The sequence below is a fragment of the Peromyscus californicus genome, unplaced genomic scaffold (genome assembly GCF_007827085.1).
Source record: "Peromyscus californicus insignis strain IS unplaced genomic scaffold, ASM782708v3 Scaffold_4__1_contigs__length_199733344, whole genome shotgun sequence".
NCBI lineage: Eukaryota > Metazoa > Chordata > Mammalia > Rodentia > Cricetidae > Peromyscus > Peromyscus californicus.
The window spans coordinates 57,391,272-57,405,518 of NW_026294562.1; the positions used below are offsets into that span (position 1 = coordinate 57,391,272).

Sequence of the window (14,247 nt, forward strand, 5' to 3'; positions counted from 1 at the left end):
ATATGATACAGTGAAGTGACTGCAAGGCTCGTTTGTCTCTCAAAAATCATATAAACAAATGAAGAAGACCTTTCCATCATTTCTTTAAATTCTTTCATGTAAATGAGCAAATCTTTTGCAAGGATTATAGCCAGTATAGTAAGGCAGAAGAAGAAAATGGCATCTGGATAGGAAAGGATAATATAAAACTGCTTGGCCATAGATCACAGGATTGTCTTGGAGCAAATCTTAAATAATATTTCAAGTGCTGGGCATAGCAAGCCACGTCTATGTACAGAGACCCTATTTTTGTCTTTTTTTTTTTTTTTTTTTTTTTTTTTTTTTTTGGTTTTTCGAGACAGGGTTTCTCTGTGTAGCTTTGCGCCTTTTTCCTGGAACTCACTTGGTAGCCCAGGCTGGCCTCGAACTCACAGAGATCCGCCTGGCTCTGCCTCCCGAGTGCTGGGATTAAAGGCGTGCGCCACCACCGCCCGGCTATTTTTGTCATTTTTTAAAAAGCAAAAAGAAACCTCGTAACTAGTAAGCAAATGTAGCAAGAGTCCGGGACAGAAAGTCAATAAAATACTCAAAATGTAATTGCATTTATACGTACTTGTCATGAGCAATTGGAATTTGAAATAAACATTTGTCCGTTATAGAAAAGGAATTGTTTATGTATAAATCTAGCAAAATGAAAGGTTTACTGACCTAAATCAATGTAAATACTTCCATATTGTCAGTGCTCCCCAAACTGACTTATAGATGCAGACAGTGCCACTCAAAATCTAAACAAAAGTTGTAATAGAAATCAAACTAATTCTAAACTTTGTGGAAACCCTAAAGCGAAGACAATAGCCCAAACAATCATTTCAAATGCAGTTGAAAGGCTCATACTGTGATTTCAGGACTTGCTACAAAACCATAGCCAACAGGACAGTGGGAAAAGAGTAGGTGCCCAGATCCCTGGGACAGAGCGCGCGCACGCGCGCACACACACACACACACACACACACACACACACACCAAGTTCTGATAGGGATGTGGAGGCAGTGCAGTGGGGAAAGGGGAAAGTTTCGATAAGTGCCTGTGGGGCAGTGTATTTGACATCATTATGCAAAAAAAAAGTTTAACTCCTAGATCGTAGAAAAACTTACTTGAAATGTATTATAGAGGCAGAAGTTAATCCTAAAACTCTAGAAGTTTCAGAAGAAAATCTTTGACCCAGGCAGTTTTCTTAGACATGTTGCCAAATCATAATCCTTGATGTTCTACTTTTGAATTCTGTTGCTGTAACAAATGCTGTGACCAACCAACTTTGGGATGAAAGGGTTTATTTCATTTTACAGGTTATAGTCTTGTCATTGAGAGGAGCCAAGGCAGGAGCTCAGGCTGGAGCTTGAAGCAGAAAGAACATGAGAATGCTGCTTACTGACTTGCTTTAGAATTGTGTTCAGCTAGCTTTCTTCTAAAACCTAGGCCCGTCAGCCTAGGAATTTTGCCTCACACAGTGGGTTGGGCCCTTCCAGTTAGCAATCAAGAAAATGCCTCAGAAACATGTCCATAACCAATCAGATGGAGTCAATTCTTCAGTGTGGTTCCCTCTTCCCTGCTAACAACCACGATTAGCCACCACAGATCCACTCCTTGTTAACTTGACCTTTTCTTTGTCCCTTAGAGCTCATGTTAGTAAGAGTATGACAATACAAAAACACAGTCCGTCTTTCAGAAGCTCCTGAAAAACCAAATAGAGTTACATTCTTTCTTATTCCAGAAGGAAAGAACCAAGGTATAGTTATAAACAGATCACAGCAAAAAGCAGTGTAAACAGATCAATGTCAGCTCAACTTCTGGGATTAACTCATGGTTATTCCCAGTTCTCCAGCTCTGCTATCTGTATTGTACACTGTTTGTCTGATAGGCTTAAGCAGGCTCCAGAACTTAATAACTGCATACTGTTTTGGCAAATGGTCCATAGTCCTGGCATTTCTAGTACCCTCCGGTCTCTGCTGCAGATAGGCTGTACTTTCACCAATGGCCTCTCTTCATCTCCCTTCAGTATCTCTGACCCTTTATATGTTGTAACAAGCCTCAGCTGTTCTCCATGAACCCATTCATGTCTTCAAAACCAATACAATGTGGGAGACTGTCTTAGGGTGATTTTTTGTTTTTTTTTTTTGTTTGTTTGTTTTTTTTTTGCTGTGATAAAACACCATGACCAAAAGCAACTTGGGGAAGAAAATGTTTATTTGGCTTACATATCCTGAATGATAGTTCATTTGAGGAAAGCCAAAGTAAGAACTCAGACTGAGTGGGAACCTGGACTTGGGCTGACGCAGAGGCCATGGTGGGGTGCTGCTTGCTCTTCATGGCTTGCTAAGTCTGCTTTCTTGTAAACACCCAGTACTACTAGCCGAGTGGTGTCCCTGCTTACTGTGGTCTGTGTTGTATATCTGGTGTGGGTTTCACACGGGTCTGGAAAGAAGACAGAGGCACCTAAGGAGGATTTTAGCCTTTCCAGCTGCAGGGTTATCACCCTCTCTGGACTGACTCACCATAGCTTAGCAAAGGGCTTTTTATTCCCTAATTTACACCTTTAGCAAGTTAATCTCCGTATCCCAAAACCTGTTATCTAAGCTCCCCAAAGGGACAAATGAAACGCAAATTTTCATTTAAGCAATACCACAGTTTTCTGTATTGTCCCTCAACCAAGTTTGCATAGGTTTTGAACCCCTAGGAAACTCTTAGATAAGACTTGAAACAGAAGGTACTGGAGATAGAAGGTAGAAGGTAGGGATCACAAAAGGCAGATCATCAAACCAGCTGCCGATCTGCAGGAATTCCCCCAACAAGGCTGGGTCCTCCCCCAGCAATCATTAATCCAGAGTGGATTACAGGCTTGTACCAGCATACCTGGTTTCAGTGGTGCTGGGGATTGAACCCAGGGCTTCCTCCATGCTAGGCAAGCATTCTACCAAGTCATATCTCTAGTCTCACTATTGCATACTTCTGAAAGTCCCATTTTGTTTTCTGTGTCTGTAAACAAAGCCACAACTTGGCAGCTTACAGTCAAGTTGTTTGAACTTTCCCCACTCATGGTCCCTTTTGACTAAGACATTTTCACTTAATACTTTATATAAAGTAAATGTGCAGATCAAACATTTATTGATGACAAGGCTTAAGTTCCTCCCTCCCTCTCCCTCTCCCTCCCCCCTTCTCTCTCCCTCTCTCTCTCTCTCTCTCTCTCTCTCTCTCTCTCTCTCTCTCTCTCTCTCTCTCTCTCTCTCTCTCTCTGTGTGTGTCTCTGTCTGTCTCTCTGTCTGGTTTTTCTAGGCAGGGTTTCTCTGTGTTGGCCTAGCTCTTCTGGAACTTGCTCTGTAGACCAGGCTGGCCTCAAAACTCACAGAGATTCACCTGCCTCTGCCTCCTGAGAGTTGAGATTAAAGGTGTGTGCCACCACCACCTGGCTTTAAGTTTCTTTTAAAACAGTCATTAGTATACATACAATTTTACTGTTAAAGGTAAAAGCAAATTTTCATAGTGAGATGGATATGCTTGTTTACTTTACCTAAATAAATAAATCATGACTGCAGGCTGTGGAGCATGTTCAACTTTATTTTATATTCCTCAATGCCAAGAAGGCTATGCAGTGCAAAATGGCAGATGTATAGTTAGGACCATATAAAGAAATTTTGTTCTAATCCCAAGTAAGTGTTCACTTAATGTTTTGTTTGGTTTTGGTTTTGGTTTTGGTTTTTTGGAGACAGGGTTTCTCTATGTAGTTTTGGTGCCTGTCCTGGATCTCAGTCTGTAGACCAGACTGGCCTCAAACTCACAAAGATCTGCCTGGCTCTGCCTCCCAAGTGCTGGGATTAATGGCATGTGAACCTCATCATTAACTCCAACAGTAGTTTTAAAATCAAACATTGTAACATAATGTGATCTGATGACTTACTAATTTGGTGTTTTCATGCTGAGATTATTATAATTAAACTGTCATATTTGTCTAAGAGCAGAAAACTATGCAATAAAACAGTGCAGCAGACCATCGCCTCAAATCTGAGCCAAGGTGTGTGAAGGTTTAAAAGAAAACAGCTCGCATAGGGACTGGTACTGTTAGCTGATATGGCTTTGTTGGAGGAAGTCTGTGCGGGAAGGCTTTGAGGTCTCCTGTGCTCAAGCTTTGCTTAGTGTGGGACACAGTTGGTTCTGCTGCCTATGCATTAAGATGTTGAACTCTCAGGTCCTTCTCCAGCACCACATCTGAATGCGTGCCACTATGTTTCCCTCCATGACGATAATGGACTAAAGCTCTAAAACTGGAAGCCAGCCCCAGTTAGATGTTTTCCTTTATAAGAGTTGCCATGGTCATGGTTTCTCTTCACAGCAATAAAAACCCCAACTAAGACAAGGTATTTCAGTGGTCTTTATTGGCATTATGTGGTGTGATGGATGTGCATGTGTTACATGTCCAGAACCCAGGCAGCCAGGAAGTCACGTGATGCAACCTGAGTGAGTCCTGTAAGAAACACCTTGGATTCATTACACGTTTCATTGTGGATTAGTTTTTGCATGTTGTGTACATTCAGAAGTCTTTATTGTTGCCAAATATTTTTCCATCTCTCCTCCCCATCCTCCACCCCCACCCCCATAGTCAATTATATTTCCCCATATTGGGTTGCAACCCACCATTTCAGGAGCTGAGTCCTAGAGCAGCAGTCCTCAGTGCTAGACTTTAAAGACTGTGGTGTTAGCAGTGCTACATTCCCAGAGAGGCACAGAGAAATGATGGCTCCCTGCCTCTTCAGTTTCTGCTGACTTTTGGCAACTCCATGGCCTATGGCCACTGTTTCATTTGTCCTTATCTTTCTGTGTGTCTGTCTGTCTTCTATTCTCTAAGTACCCTTGTGATAGCACTGCGGGTCCATCTGCACAATCCAGGTTACTCTTTCATCTCAAAAGTCCTTACTTACATCTTTAGAGGTCTTTTCCCCAAATAGTTTCCATAGGCTGTGAGGATTAAGGTGGCATTTCTCTGGAGGAGCTAGCATTCAGTCAAAGGGATGCCTCTTCCCCTTTCTTTAGGAATTGTGTTTCTGAAAGCTGCCTTCAGCGCTCAATGGAGCTAGCATAGCACAGGTGGTGTGCTTTCCAGCAGTCCTGACTGCAGTGAGCACTCTCTGATTTCCAGGTGTGCCCAGAGGTGTGCAGCCCTTGGCCTGCTGATGGGCCTGATGGGCTCCTCACTGCTGTCCCATGAAGGACATCCTCAAGAGTTTCTTTCGTTAGTGATCAGTAATTAACTGATAATTGAAGAGGTCAGATGTTGGTCCAGGCAATCTGACTGTAACACTTTTAATTGAACTTCATAGCCCCATTTCCCATTGAGCTAGGTCCTCCTTCCCTTTCTGGGCTTACCCTTTCCCCCCACTTGGGAACTACTGTCCCCTTGTAGTCACAGTACCAGCTAAAATTGGGAGTCCCATTCCATCTGTAGTCTTTTATTGATTATTTTTTTATTTCACACCATGCATCCTAATCCCACTCTTTCTGCCCTCTGCCCTTGCACCACCCCAAGAAAAACAAAATTTAAAATCGGAATAATAAAGAAATCTTGGCCTGGAAGCTGTAGTGTGGCCCAGTGAGTCCCACAGTATACCCTTTAGTCCGTATGTCTTGTAACTGTTCACTGAGATGAGTCACTGGTCTGGTTCAAGGCCTCTTGGCCTCTGCTCCACCCTTGATACTGGGCCCTCACGGGTACTTCTCTTGGATATCCTGTTGTTGCCTTGTGTCATAGAGATCCTGCAGCTTTGGATTTGTAGGTTCCTCTCCTTCACATATGCCAACAGTTCATAGATGAGGTGGGTGGGTGTTGGGGTGGGCTCCCTTATAGTCTGCTTCTGGATCTGGCTGATAGTTAGGTTGGTCAGCCTGCCAGCTTTCCCTCATCGTCATCACCGCCCAAGCAAGCTCTCCAGCACTGCCCCTGCTCCCTCACACAATGTAGCAGGCAGCAAGGAGCGGGGTGAGTTCTGCTCTCACACCTTCAGGTCTAGCTCACCCACACTCACACTCCCAAGAACAGCTCTACTATTTTGCTCAGGCAAAGTGCAGGGCCTACTTTCTGGATTGCTGAACTCAGTGAGGGGCAGGATTAGCTTTTCCATTTTCATGCCCTCAGGTCGGCTCTCCCACCTGTCGCAGGTGGCAAGGGGTGGGGAGGAGGGCATATTTTCTTTACCTTTGCCCTACTCTGGTATACCAGAGGGGACAGGGGCAGCTCTCCTGCTCTTATTCCCACAGGCTCAGCTCACCTGCACCCCGGCAAACGGTCAGTTCTAGTGAGATGTTGTGCCCGTTCTCCCATGTGCTGTAGCTGGTGGGGCGCAGGGCCAGTTCTCCCACACTCATGGCCCTAAGGCCAGCTCTCTCAACTGCTGCAAGTGGCAAGCTGGGAGGGAGGGCTTCTTTCCCTCACCCATGCCACCACATGGTAGATGATGGGCGGGCAGGATCAGTCCTCCTGCTCCTATGCCCCCCAAGCTCGCTCACCTGCATCCCAGCTGAAAGGGTCAGCTCTATTGAGGTGCAGGGCCAATTCTCCCACTCTCATGACCACAGGGCCAGCTCTCCCACCCACCATAGGTGGCAGAGGAGGGGAGAAGTCATCTTTCCCTCACCTACTCCTCCATATTGTAGAGGACGGATAGGGCTGTATCTCCCACAACATCAGTGGTGCCAAATCACCTGCGCCTCAGTCACAGGGTCGGCTCTCCTGTGGATCCCATGGCAACGTGGCCCTCAAATCCTCACACCCTACATGGCTCCCAGTGTGGGCCCAGAGTCTGGGCATCAGTGTGGCCTTTGGTGGCAACACAGGCCACAGACAGCACAGACTCAGGCTGCAGTAGGACCACAGACCCAAACATGGTCCTTGGCAACAGCCTGGGCCCTGATGTCATTGCAGCCCTAGTTGGCATTGCAGATCACCCTGGTCAGCATGGCCCAAATGGCAGCGAGGCCCCCAAATGCCAACATTTCCCCAGGTGGCAGCCTAGACCCCGGGTATCCACTCAGCTTTCGATGGTAGCAGGAGCCATGGACATTGACACAGACCCTTGTTGTGTCATGGAACGAGACATGGTCCATGGACGTCCATAGTTCAGGACCCGATGACACTATGGCCCTGGGTGACAGCATGAGCTATCCAGGTCTGTATGACCCTGGCAGCAACTTGACCCTCTAAGACCAACATTGTCTCAGGTGTAGGCCTAGACTGTGGGCCTCTGCACAGCCCTTGGTGGTAACAGGAGCCTTGGACATCAACTCAGCCCAGCTGCAGCAGGGCCATGGACCCAGACGTGGCCCCTGGCAGCAGTCTGGACCAGGCCTCACCATGGTCCTGGGTGGAGGCACAGGAATTCTGGATCAGGGCCCCTGTGAGTCTACATCTCTTGAACATCAACTTGGTCACAGGTAGTGATCCAGACTCCAGGCGTCCACAGGGCCCTTCATGGTAGCAGCCATAGATATCAACATGATCCCCACAGCTATATCAGTTCATGAAATAAGTCATGGCCCTGGGTGACAAACAGGGCATCTACCTCAGCCCATTCCTGACTGCCCTCATGTCTTCAGATCTGCTTTTCCCCAGCACATGAAACACCCTCCCACCCCCACCCCCACCCGTCTGTCTGTCTCTCCCCCCACCCCCTGCCATTTTGCCACCTGTACTCACCATAATGGTGCCTGGCTGCTGGCTGCCCAGTGCAAGAGGCTCGTGGGTGAAATTCTTCCCACATCAAGTCTAGACACCTAGAGTTTCCTTTCTTTTTTTAAGGGATGAGTTGTAATGATTGAAAACTGACTTTTATGTAAATAAATTAAATCTTCTAAATAGAAATCAGTGATATTTATCCAAAAAATACTCTAAGGGATAAGTAGGGGCCCGCTTATTGTTAACATTTCCAGCTGGCAGGTAATGCAATGTGTCTTGTGACTTGATCAGCCCTCCATTTGATTCCACATTTTCTGATCAGGTAGAGACAGGAAATGGATGGTTCAGGGGAATCTGGAGATGACATAATAGCTCACCTGTCGATACCTCAACCTCTATAGGTTCTCAGGGCATGGTGGCCAATCTCATGAGTCTTAATACTCTCCGTTTCTCAGCCTTCTTTGACATCACCGTAATGTAGTCACAGATTCATGAAGTGTGAACCTGCAGAGTTGACCTGGAGAACTCTAGTGAATTCTTCTGAATCACAGTAGTTACCTTCATTTGCTTTCCAGATTTGAAGGCCATATAGAGATCTGCCCACCAGGCATGGGTCACTCAGCTTGTTCAGTTAACAAGAGTGTTCTAGAAGCCATCCGAGGAAGACTTGGATCTTTCCACGAACTCCTGCTCGAGCCGCCCAAGGTAGGGTTGCTGTCATAAGTGTTGCTGGCAGCCAGGGGTTTGGTTTAGGCAGTCAAGAGTGTCTGAGAACCTTGGGAATAAGAGACTGACCATAATTAGCATTACATACTATGTTTTGTAAAAGTATGTGTGTGCATGTGTGCACCAGTTATCCTTCCATTTGACTCTGGGTTCTGGAGATGGAACTCAGAGGTTAGGAGGGGAGTGCTTTACCCGCTGAGCCAGCTCCTCAGCCTGCATATTTTTAAAGGTACAATACTAGTTTTTGCTGCCTCTGAGCTATTTTGTTGTTGGTTGGTTTGGTTTTGTTTTTTGGGGCAGGGTCTTGCTATATATTCCAGATTAGCCTTGAATTTGCTATCCTCTTACCCAAGCTTTATGAGTAGTGAGATTACAGGCATATACCACTGTGCCTCCTGTAAGCTAGTTTTGAAATTGGCTTTTATTCATATGCATTGTCTAAAATAGTAGATGAGAGAAAATTAGAATTAAAAATATCTAGTTAGTAAACTCAGATTTTTTGTTTTGCAAATCCTTGAGCACTTATGTATCAGTAAAATAAGCATTTTCCTATTTGTTTTTTTAAAGATTTATTTATTTATTATGTATACAGTGCTCTGTCTGCATGTATGTCTGCAGGCCAGAAGAGGGCACCAGATCTCATTACAGATGATGTGAGCCACCATGTGGGTGCTGGGAATTGAACTCATGACCTCTGGAAGAACAGCCAATGCTCTTAACTGCTGAGCCATCTCTCCAGCCCACATTTTCCTATTTGTAACATACTTTTTTAGGTCTTTGAGGTCTGTGTGGCTCATGAAAGGTCACTCGACAACATGCAGCTAGCCCTGGACCGCAGAACACAGGCACGAATTAGATGGTGTCGCAGGCATGTGTCTGGCGGAGCAGAAACTACTGACCTCTGTGGGCAGGATTTGAACTGCTGCTAGCAGGCAAGGGTTTTAGGATTCCCCTCACAGATAAGGGCCGTGAGGATGGCCCACCCATGTGGGCAACAGGTAAAGTGAGAAATCCATGGAGTCTGCTTAAAGGGCAAAGGGATTTATTAAGAAAGGAAACCTCATAAGATAGAACAGAGGAATTGTCACAGGGTCCTGAAAAGGTGAAGCATGGTCCCACTCTGTTCTTCTGCCTGAGACTGTCCCAGCATCCAAGTCCCATGAGAGAGTGAAGAGGGCAGCCTACGTGTGTCTCAGGTCTTAAGGGTAGCCCTGAGCCATGCCCCGGGAGCAGGTACTTCAAAGTCACAGGTAGGTGGGACAGTTAACTACCTGCTACATCTCTAGGGGTGATGTTTCATGGTCCTAGACAGAACAGCTATCCACTACATTAACCTTTCATGGCCTGATTTTTGAAATTGCATTTTCATATGAGCTTGGGGACAGTATGGACAGATGATGTTTTAATTGAGATACAGTCTACTGAGGTCTTGTACAACTTGGAAAGGACCTGGAGCAGGGTGTTGCTTTTCCATGAGGAACATGTGTATGCAGAACTGAACACAGTAGGACTTGAGGAGACCTACCAGAGACACACTAGGAATCACACTGCTCTAGTGCTGGGTCTTTTACCCTGTACATTTGGATCCAGTGTCATCTGTAGTGTATACATTGGTATGATGCACTGAGAATTTAGTATATGAATTTGTCACTGCATATGAGGTCTCGTTACTTAGTTACTGTTTTTTGCTGTGAAAAGACACCATGACCAAGGCAACTGTTAGAAAAGGAAGCATTTAGTAGGGTCTTGCTTACAGTTTTAGAGTCTTAGTCCATTATCATTATGGGAGTAAGGGTTATGGCACTGGAGCAGTAGCTGAGAGCTACGTCCTGATCTTCAAGCAGAGAGGGAGAGACTTGCTCTGGCAAGGCTTTTGAAACTTCCAAGCCCATCCTCGGATACACAATTCCTCCAACAAGGTCATACCTCCTAATTCTGGTGATCACTCCCTGGGGACCAAGAATTCAAATATATGAGCCTATGGGAACCATTCTTGTTCAGACGACCACATTGTTTTCTGTTTACCCTTTTGAAGGAGGGGGCAGCAGAATACCTTAGGTCCAGAGCCCAAGGTCTGGTTAGCTTCCAAATTGTTGTTCAGATGCCCATTGCTGTGTGAGGACCTAGCAGTTCTCTATGTGCTTAGGGTCCTGCTGGGCCCATTCCAGCCAGAGCTCTGCATCTTTATTCAGCTCATTCACCCTAGGAAACTTTTTTCAATGTTTAGCAGCTAAATTGCCAGTGGCATCCTTCTTGGCAGTCCTCGGAGCGAGAGTAAGAAAAAGAATCTAGAAGAAGAGAGAGCATCACCAATAAAAAATGGAGACAAGAGGATAGGAGAGGTGTGATGGGGGCCCAGCCTGTGTCTTAGATGGTCCACTCAGCTTCTTCTAAGTACACAAAGAGGCCCCTGACTCATGGCCCCAATTCATAACTGAGTCTCTTGTTGAGATTCCTTTCACTCTAGGAATGAGTAACACAGGTAGCTTCACTCGGTGATAAAGTGTGTAAGTATAAGTAGATTCAGGGAGTGTTTTAAAGAAGCTTAATTGATTAATGAACCTGCTTGCTGTGGTAAGGATTAATTGTAGTCTACACATGCTAAGCAGGCAATCACCCCTAGGCACCATGAAGCTCTTTAAAAAGTCTCGAGTTCCATGGAGTGGAACTGTAAGGCTTGGGCCAGAAGAGGAGAGTGGGCAAGTATAAAGGTTTGGTTTAGGCAGTCCGAAAATCCTGGAAATAAGAGGCTGACCCTAATTAGCATTACATACTATGTTTTGGTATTATTTTGTTTCTTAAAAAGTTTGTGTGTGTCGATTAGAGGACAACTTGTAGGAGCTGGTTACCTCCTTCCATTTCACTATGTGGGTTCCAGAGATGGGCGGGAGGGGGGGGGGGGGGGGGGCTTGTATGGAACCTTCAGGGAGGGCATTTTAGTTTGTCACTCTTTCCTGTCAGAATGTCTAAAATGCTGCAGTATCTGCTTCTGTCTTGTGATTTCAGATTATTGAAACTCCCTTTCTAGACAAGAACAAGGCATCCATCACATTTCTCGGGGCAGACACTCATCTTTTACCATATGTAGCTGTTTCTGACTTCTTGTAAGAGTCTAGCTTCAAGTTTAGATTTCTCTCAGGGGTCAGGTGTAAATGGTATGGGTGTTAGCTGGCCTTAGGTGTCAGCACATGGGCTTTTTGTTTATTCATTTAACTGAATTTAATTTGAAGGCTTTTTTCTTCTTCAGAAAAGTGTAATGAAGACTACATGGGGTATACTGGACCCTCCTGTTGGGAACACTCGGTTGAATGTGATTAGGTTGATATCCAGCCTGCTCCAAACCAATACCAGCAGTATAAATGGGGACCTGATGGAACTGAACAGCATTGGTGTCATATTGGTGAGATTCTTCCTCACAGACATTTGAAATCACCCTTGATAGTTCCTAAGTCTTACAAATTGAAATGGGTGTGGTCTGAACTCAGTGTTCAGTACTGCCACCCTGAGCACTGAAACTGCTTTGAACACAGTGAGACTTGTCCCAGGCCTGTGTGTGACGTGAGGTGCTAAAGGTGTCCGCTTATTTCTGACACCTATCCACACAGCGAAGGGGAAGAGCTCATTCCCTCCCCACCTCTGGGAAGCCAAGTTTGGGGGACACTAGGAATCTAGGAAGTACTAGAGCAAACAAAACAAAACTGGCAGAGGCACACACATCCTGAGGCAGTGGCTCACTGCTCAGGGCCACATCTGTGACAGGGTTACCTTGTTAATAACTGTCCCACATTCTGCACACTTAGGGGCTCTGAGCAGGAAGCCCAACTTTAAACAGGACTGAGAAAATTAACAAGCTGCTATCTACAGACTGACATTCTGCTGACAGGAGAGACTATGACAACACTGTTAGGTTAACCTAGACCTTTTTCAATAAAAATAATGCTCTGTATTCCATTTCTTCATTTAAAAATGAACCTTAATTGTGCAGTTCATGAAAGTGCAAAGCAAAGCCTACTGCTTGCTTGGTGGTCTGAAGAAGCAATGGTAATTCTCCCTGGAGTCACAAAGTGAAGAGCATGGAAATGGACTGAACTGGATATTTGCATCACTTTAAAAACTTTCTCTGTGAGAAGGTTATGCTCATCTTTTCTTTGTGTTTCTGAAACTTTCCTCTATTTTCTAATATAGTCTATGCAAATTTAGCATTTCATTTTGAATGAATAGTTATATGGATTATGAAGTAGTATTTCAAACCTCCCCTTTAAATATTAAACTTTTGTTCCTTTTAATGTGGATGTGCATATGCATATATGGCATCATGGATTCCATGTCGAGGTCAGACTACATGCTTTAGAAGTCAGTTCTCTCTATCATGTGTGTTCCCAGCATCAAGCTCATGTAGTCAGTCTTGGTGGCAAGCACCTCTTTACCTTCTAGGCCAAAACTTGCTAGCCTTCTCCCTTGTCTTTAGAGACAGAGACTCATTGACTCTGAAGCTCATCAGTTAGGCTAGACTGGTTGGTCCGTTAGCTCTATCTGTCTTCACTTCCCCCGCACTGATTGCAGACTTACATGCCATCATGTCCAGCTTTTAAGTAGGTGCTGGGGCCCAGAATCAGATTCTCCACTTACTCAGCAACCACTTTACTGAGTGAGCATCTCCCCACCCTGAAACAATTACTACTGTGTGGATGTTTAAATTGGTGGCTCCAGCACTGAGCTAACTGAGGAGACTGCACTTTATTTTGTAGGACATGTTCTTCAAGTACACGTGGAATAACTTTCTACATACGCAAGTAGAAATTTGTATTGCGCTCATTCTTGCCAGTCCTTTTGAGAATGCAGAAAATGGCACCATTACTGATCAAGACTCCGCTGGTGACAATTTGTTATTGAAGCATGTAAGCATTATTTCCTTGTTACTGTGTTTTCCAGAGTGTGAAATCAATCACAGTTGAAAAACAGATTGAGTAGTTTCCACGTCGGAAGGTTTAGCTACCACATGCTCATTGCACTTGGACCAGTGATTCTGTTAATCACATCCTGGACATAACACCTCTAAATGAACTGTAGGCCCACTCTCCTGGCAACATAAGAAGTTTGAGCTTACCTTGAGGGAGTTAAAAGAACCATAGATAATTAAGTACTACTGAGAATGCTTTTACAGTACTATGGCACACCAGAATTTAACTTTTGGTGCTGAATAGGTGCCTAAAAGTTTAGCAAAATGAGTTTTAGTCAATGTTGAGTGATGTTTTTAGGGTCTTTTGTTTTATGGGCAAGGGGCAGAGGGATCTTGCAGTGTAGACCAGATTGGTCTTGGACTCATGAACTTTGTCTCAGGCTCCCAAGAGATGGGGTTATAAGCATGTGCAGTGATACCTGGCTTGAGGGTCTCTTTTCTCTAAAATTCCCATTTTACAGTGATTTTTCTGGGTCAGTCTTCAGAGTTCTACATTCCTATGGTTTTACCTACTCCTAGTTCCCGTGTGGTTGACCTGGAAGGCAGAAAGGCTCGCGTGAGCACCCGGGTTACTAGAGCAGACAAGTGCCATTGCTCACTGAAGTTTGTAGCCCACAGCTGCTTCTCTTTGACTGCTAGAGTTTTGGTAGGACACAAGTTCTCAGTATTACACAAGTATTAGGATATGTTCAAGTCGTGTTGTCCACATTTAAAAGTGAAGTAAGCTAGGTATGGTTGTGCATGCTTATAAACCTAGCATATCGTAGGTAAAGACAGAATTAGTGAGTTCAAGACCAGCCTGCCCTACATGAGACCCTGTCTTAAACCCACCCCCACCCCCGTCCTCTAATAAAATAAAGCAAAC

General features: G+C 44.9%; 1 protein-coding gene across 13 annotated transcripts in view; it reads left to right on the forward strand.

Annotated features, from left to right (window-relative positions):
• Ppp6r3 (protein phosphatase 6 regulatory subunit 3) overlaps window positions 1-14,247 on the forward strand; it is a 132,010-nt gene that overhangs the window by 78,237 nt on the left and 39,526 nt on the right. For all 13 annotated transcript variants that reach the window (XM_052760042.1, XM_052760040.1, XM_052760043.1 and 10 more), the window contains 3 exons: window positions 8,272-8,401; window positions 11,670-11,822; window positions 13,171-13,320. In XM_052760042.1, the coding sequence (XP_052616002.1) occupies window positions 8,272-8,401; window positions 11,670-11,822; window positions 13,171-13,320 (433 nt within the window). The remainder of the gene's footprint in view (window positions 1-8,271; window positions 8,402-11,669; window positions 11,823-13,170; window positions 13,321-14,247) is intronic.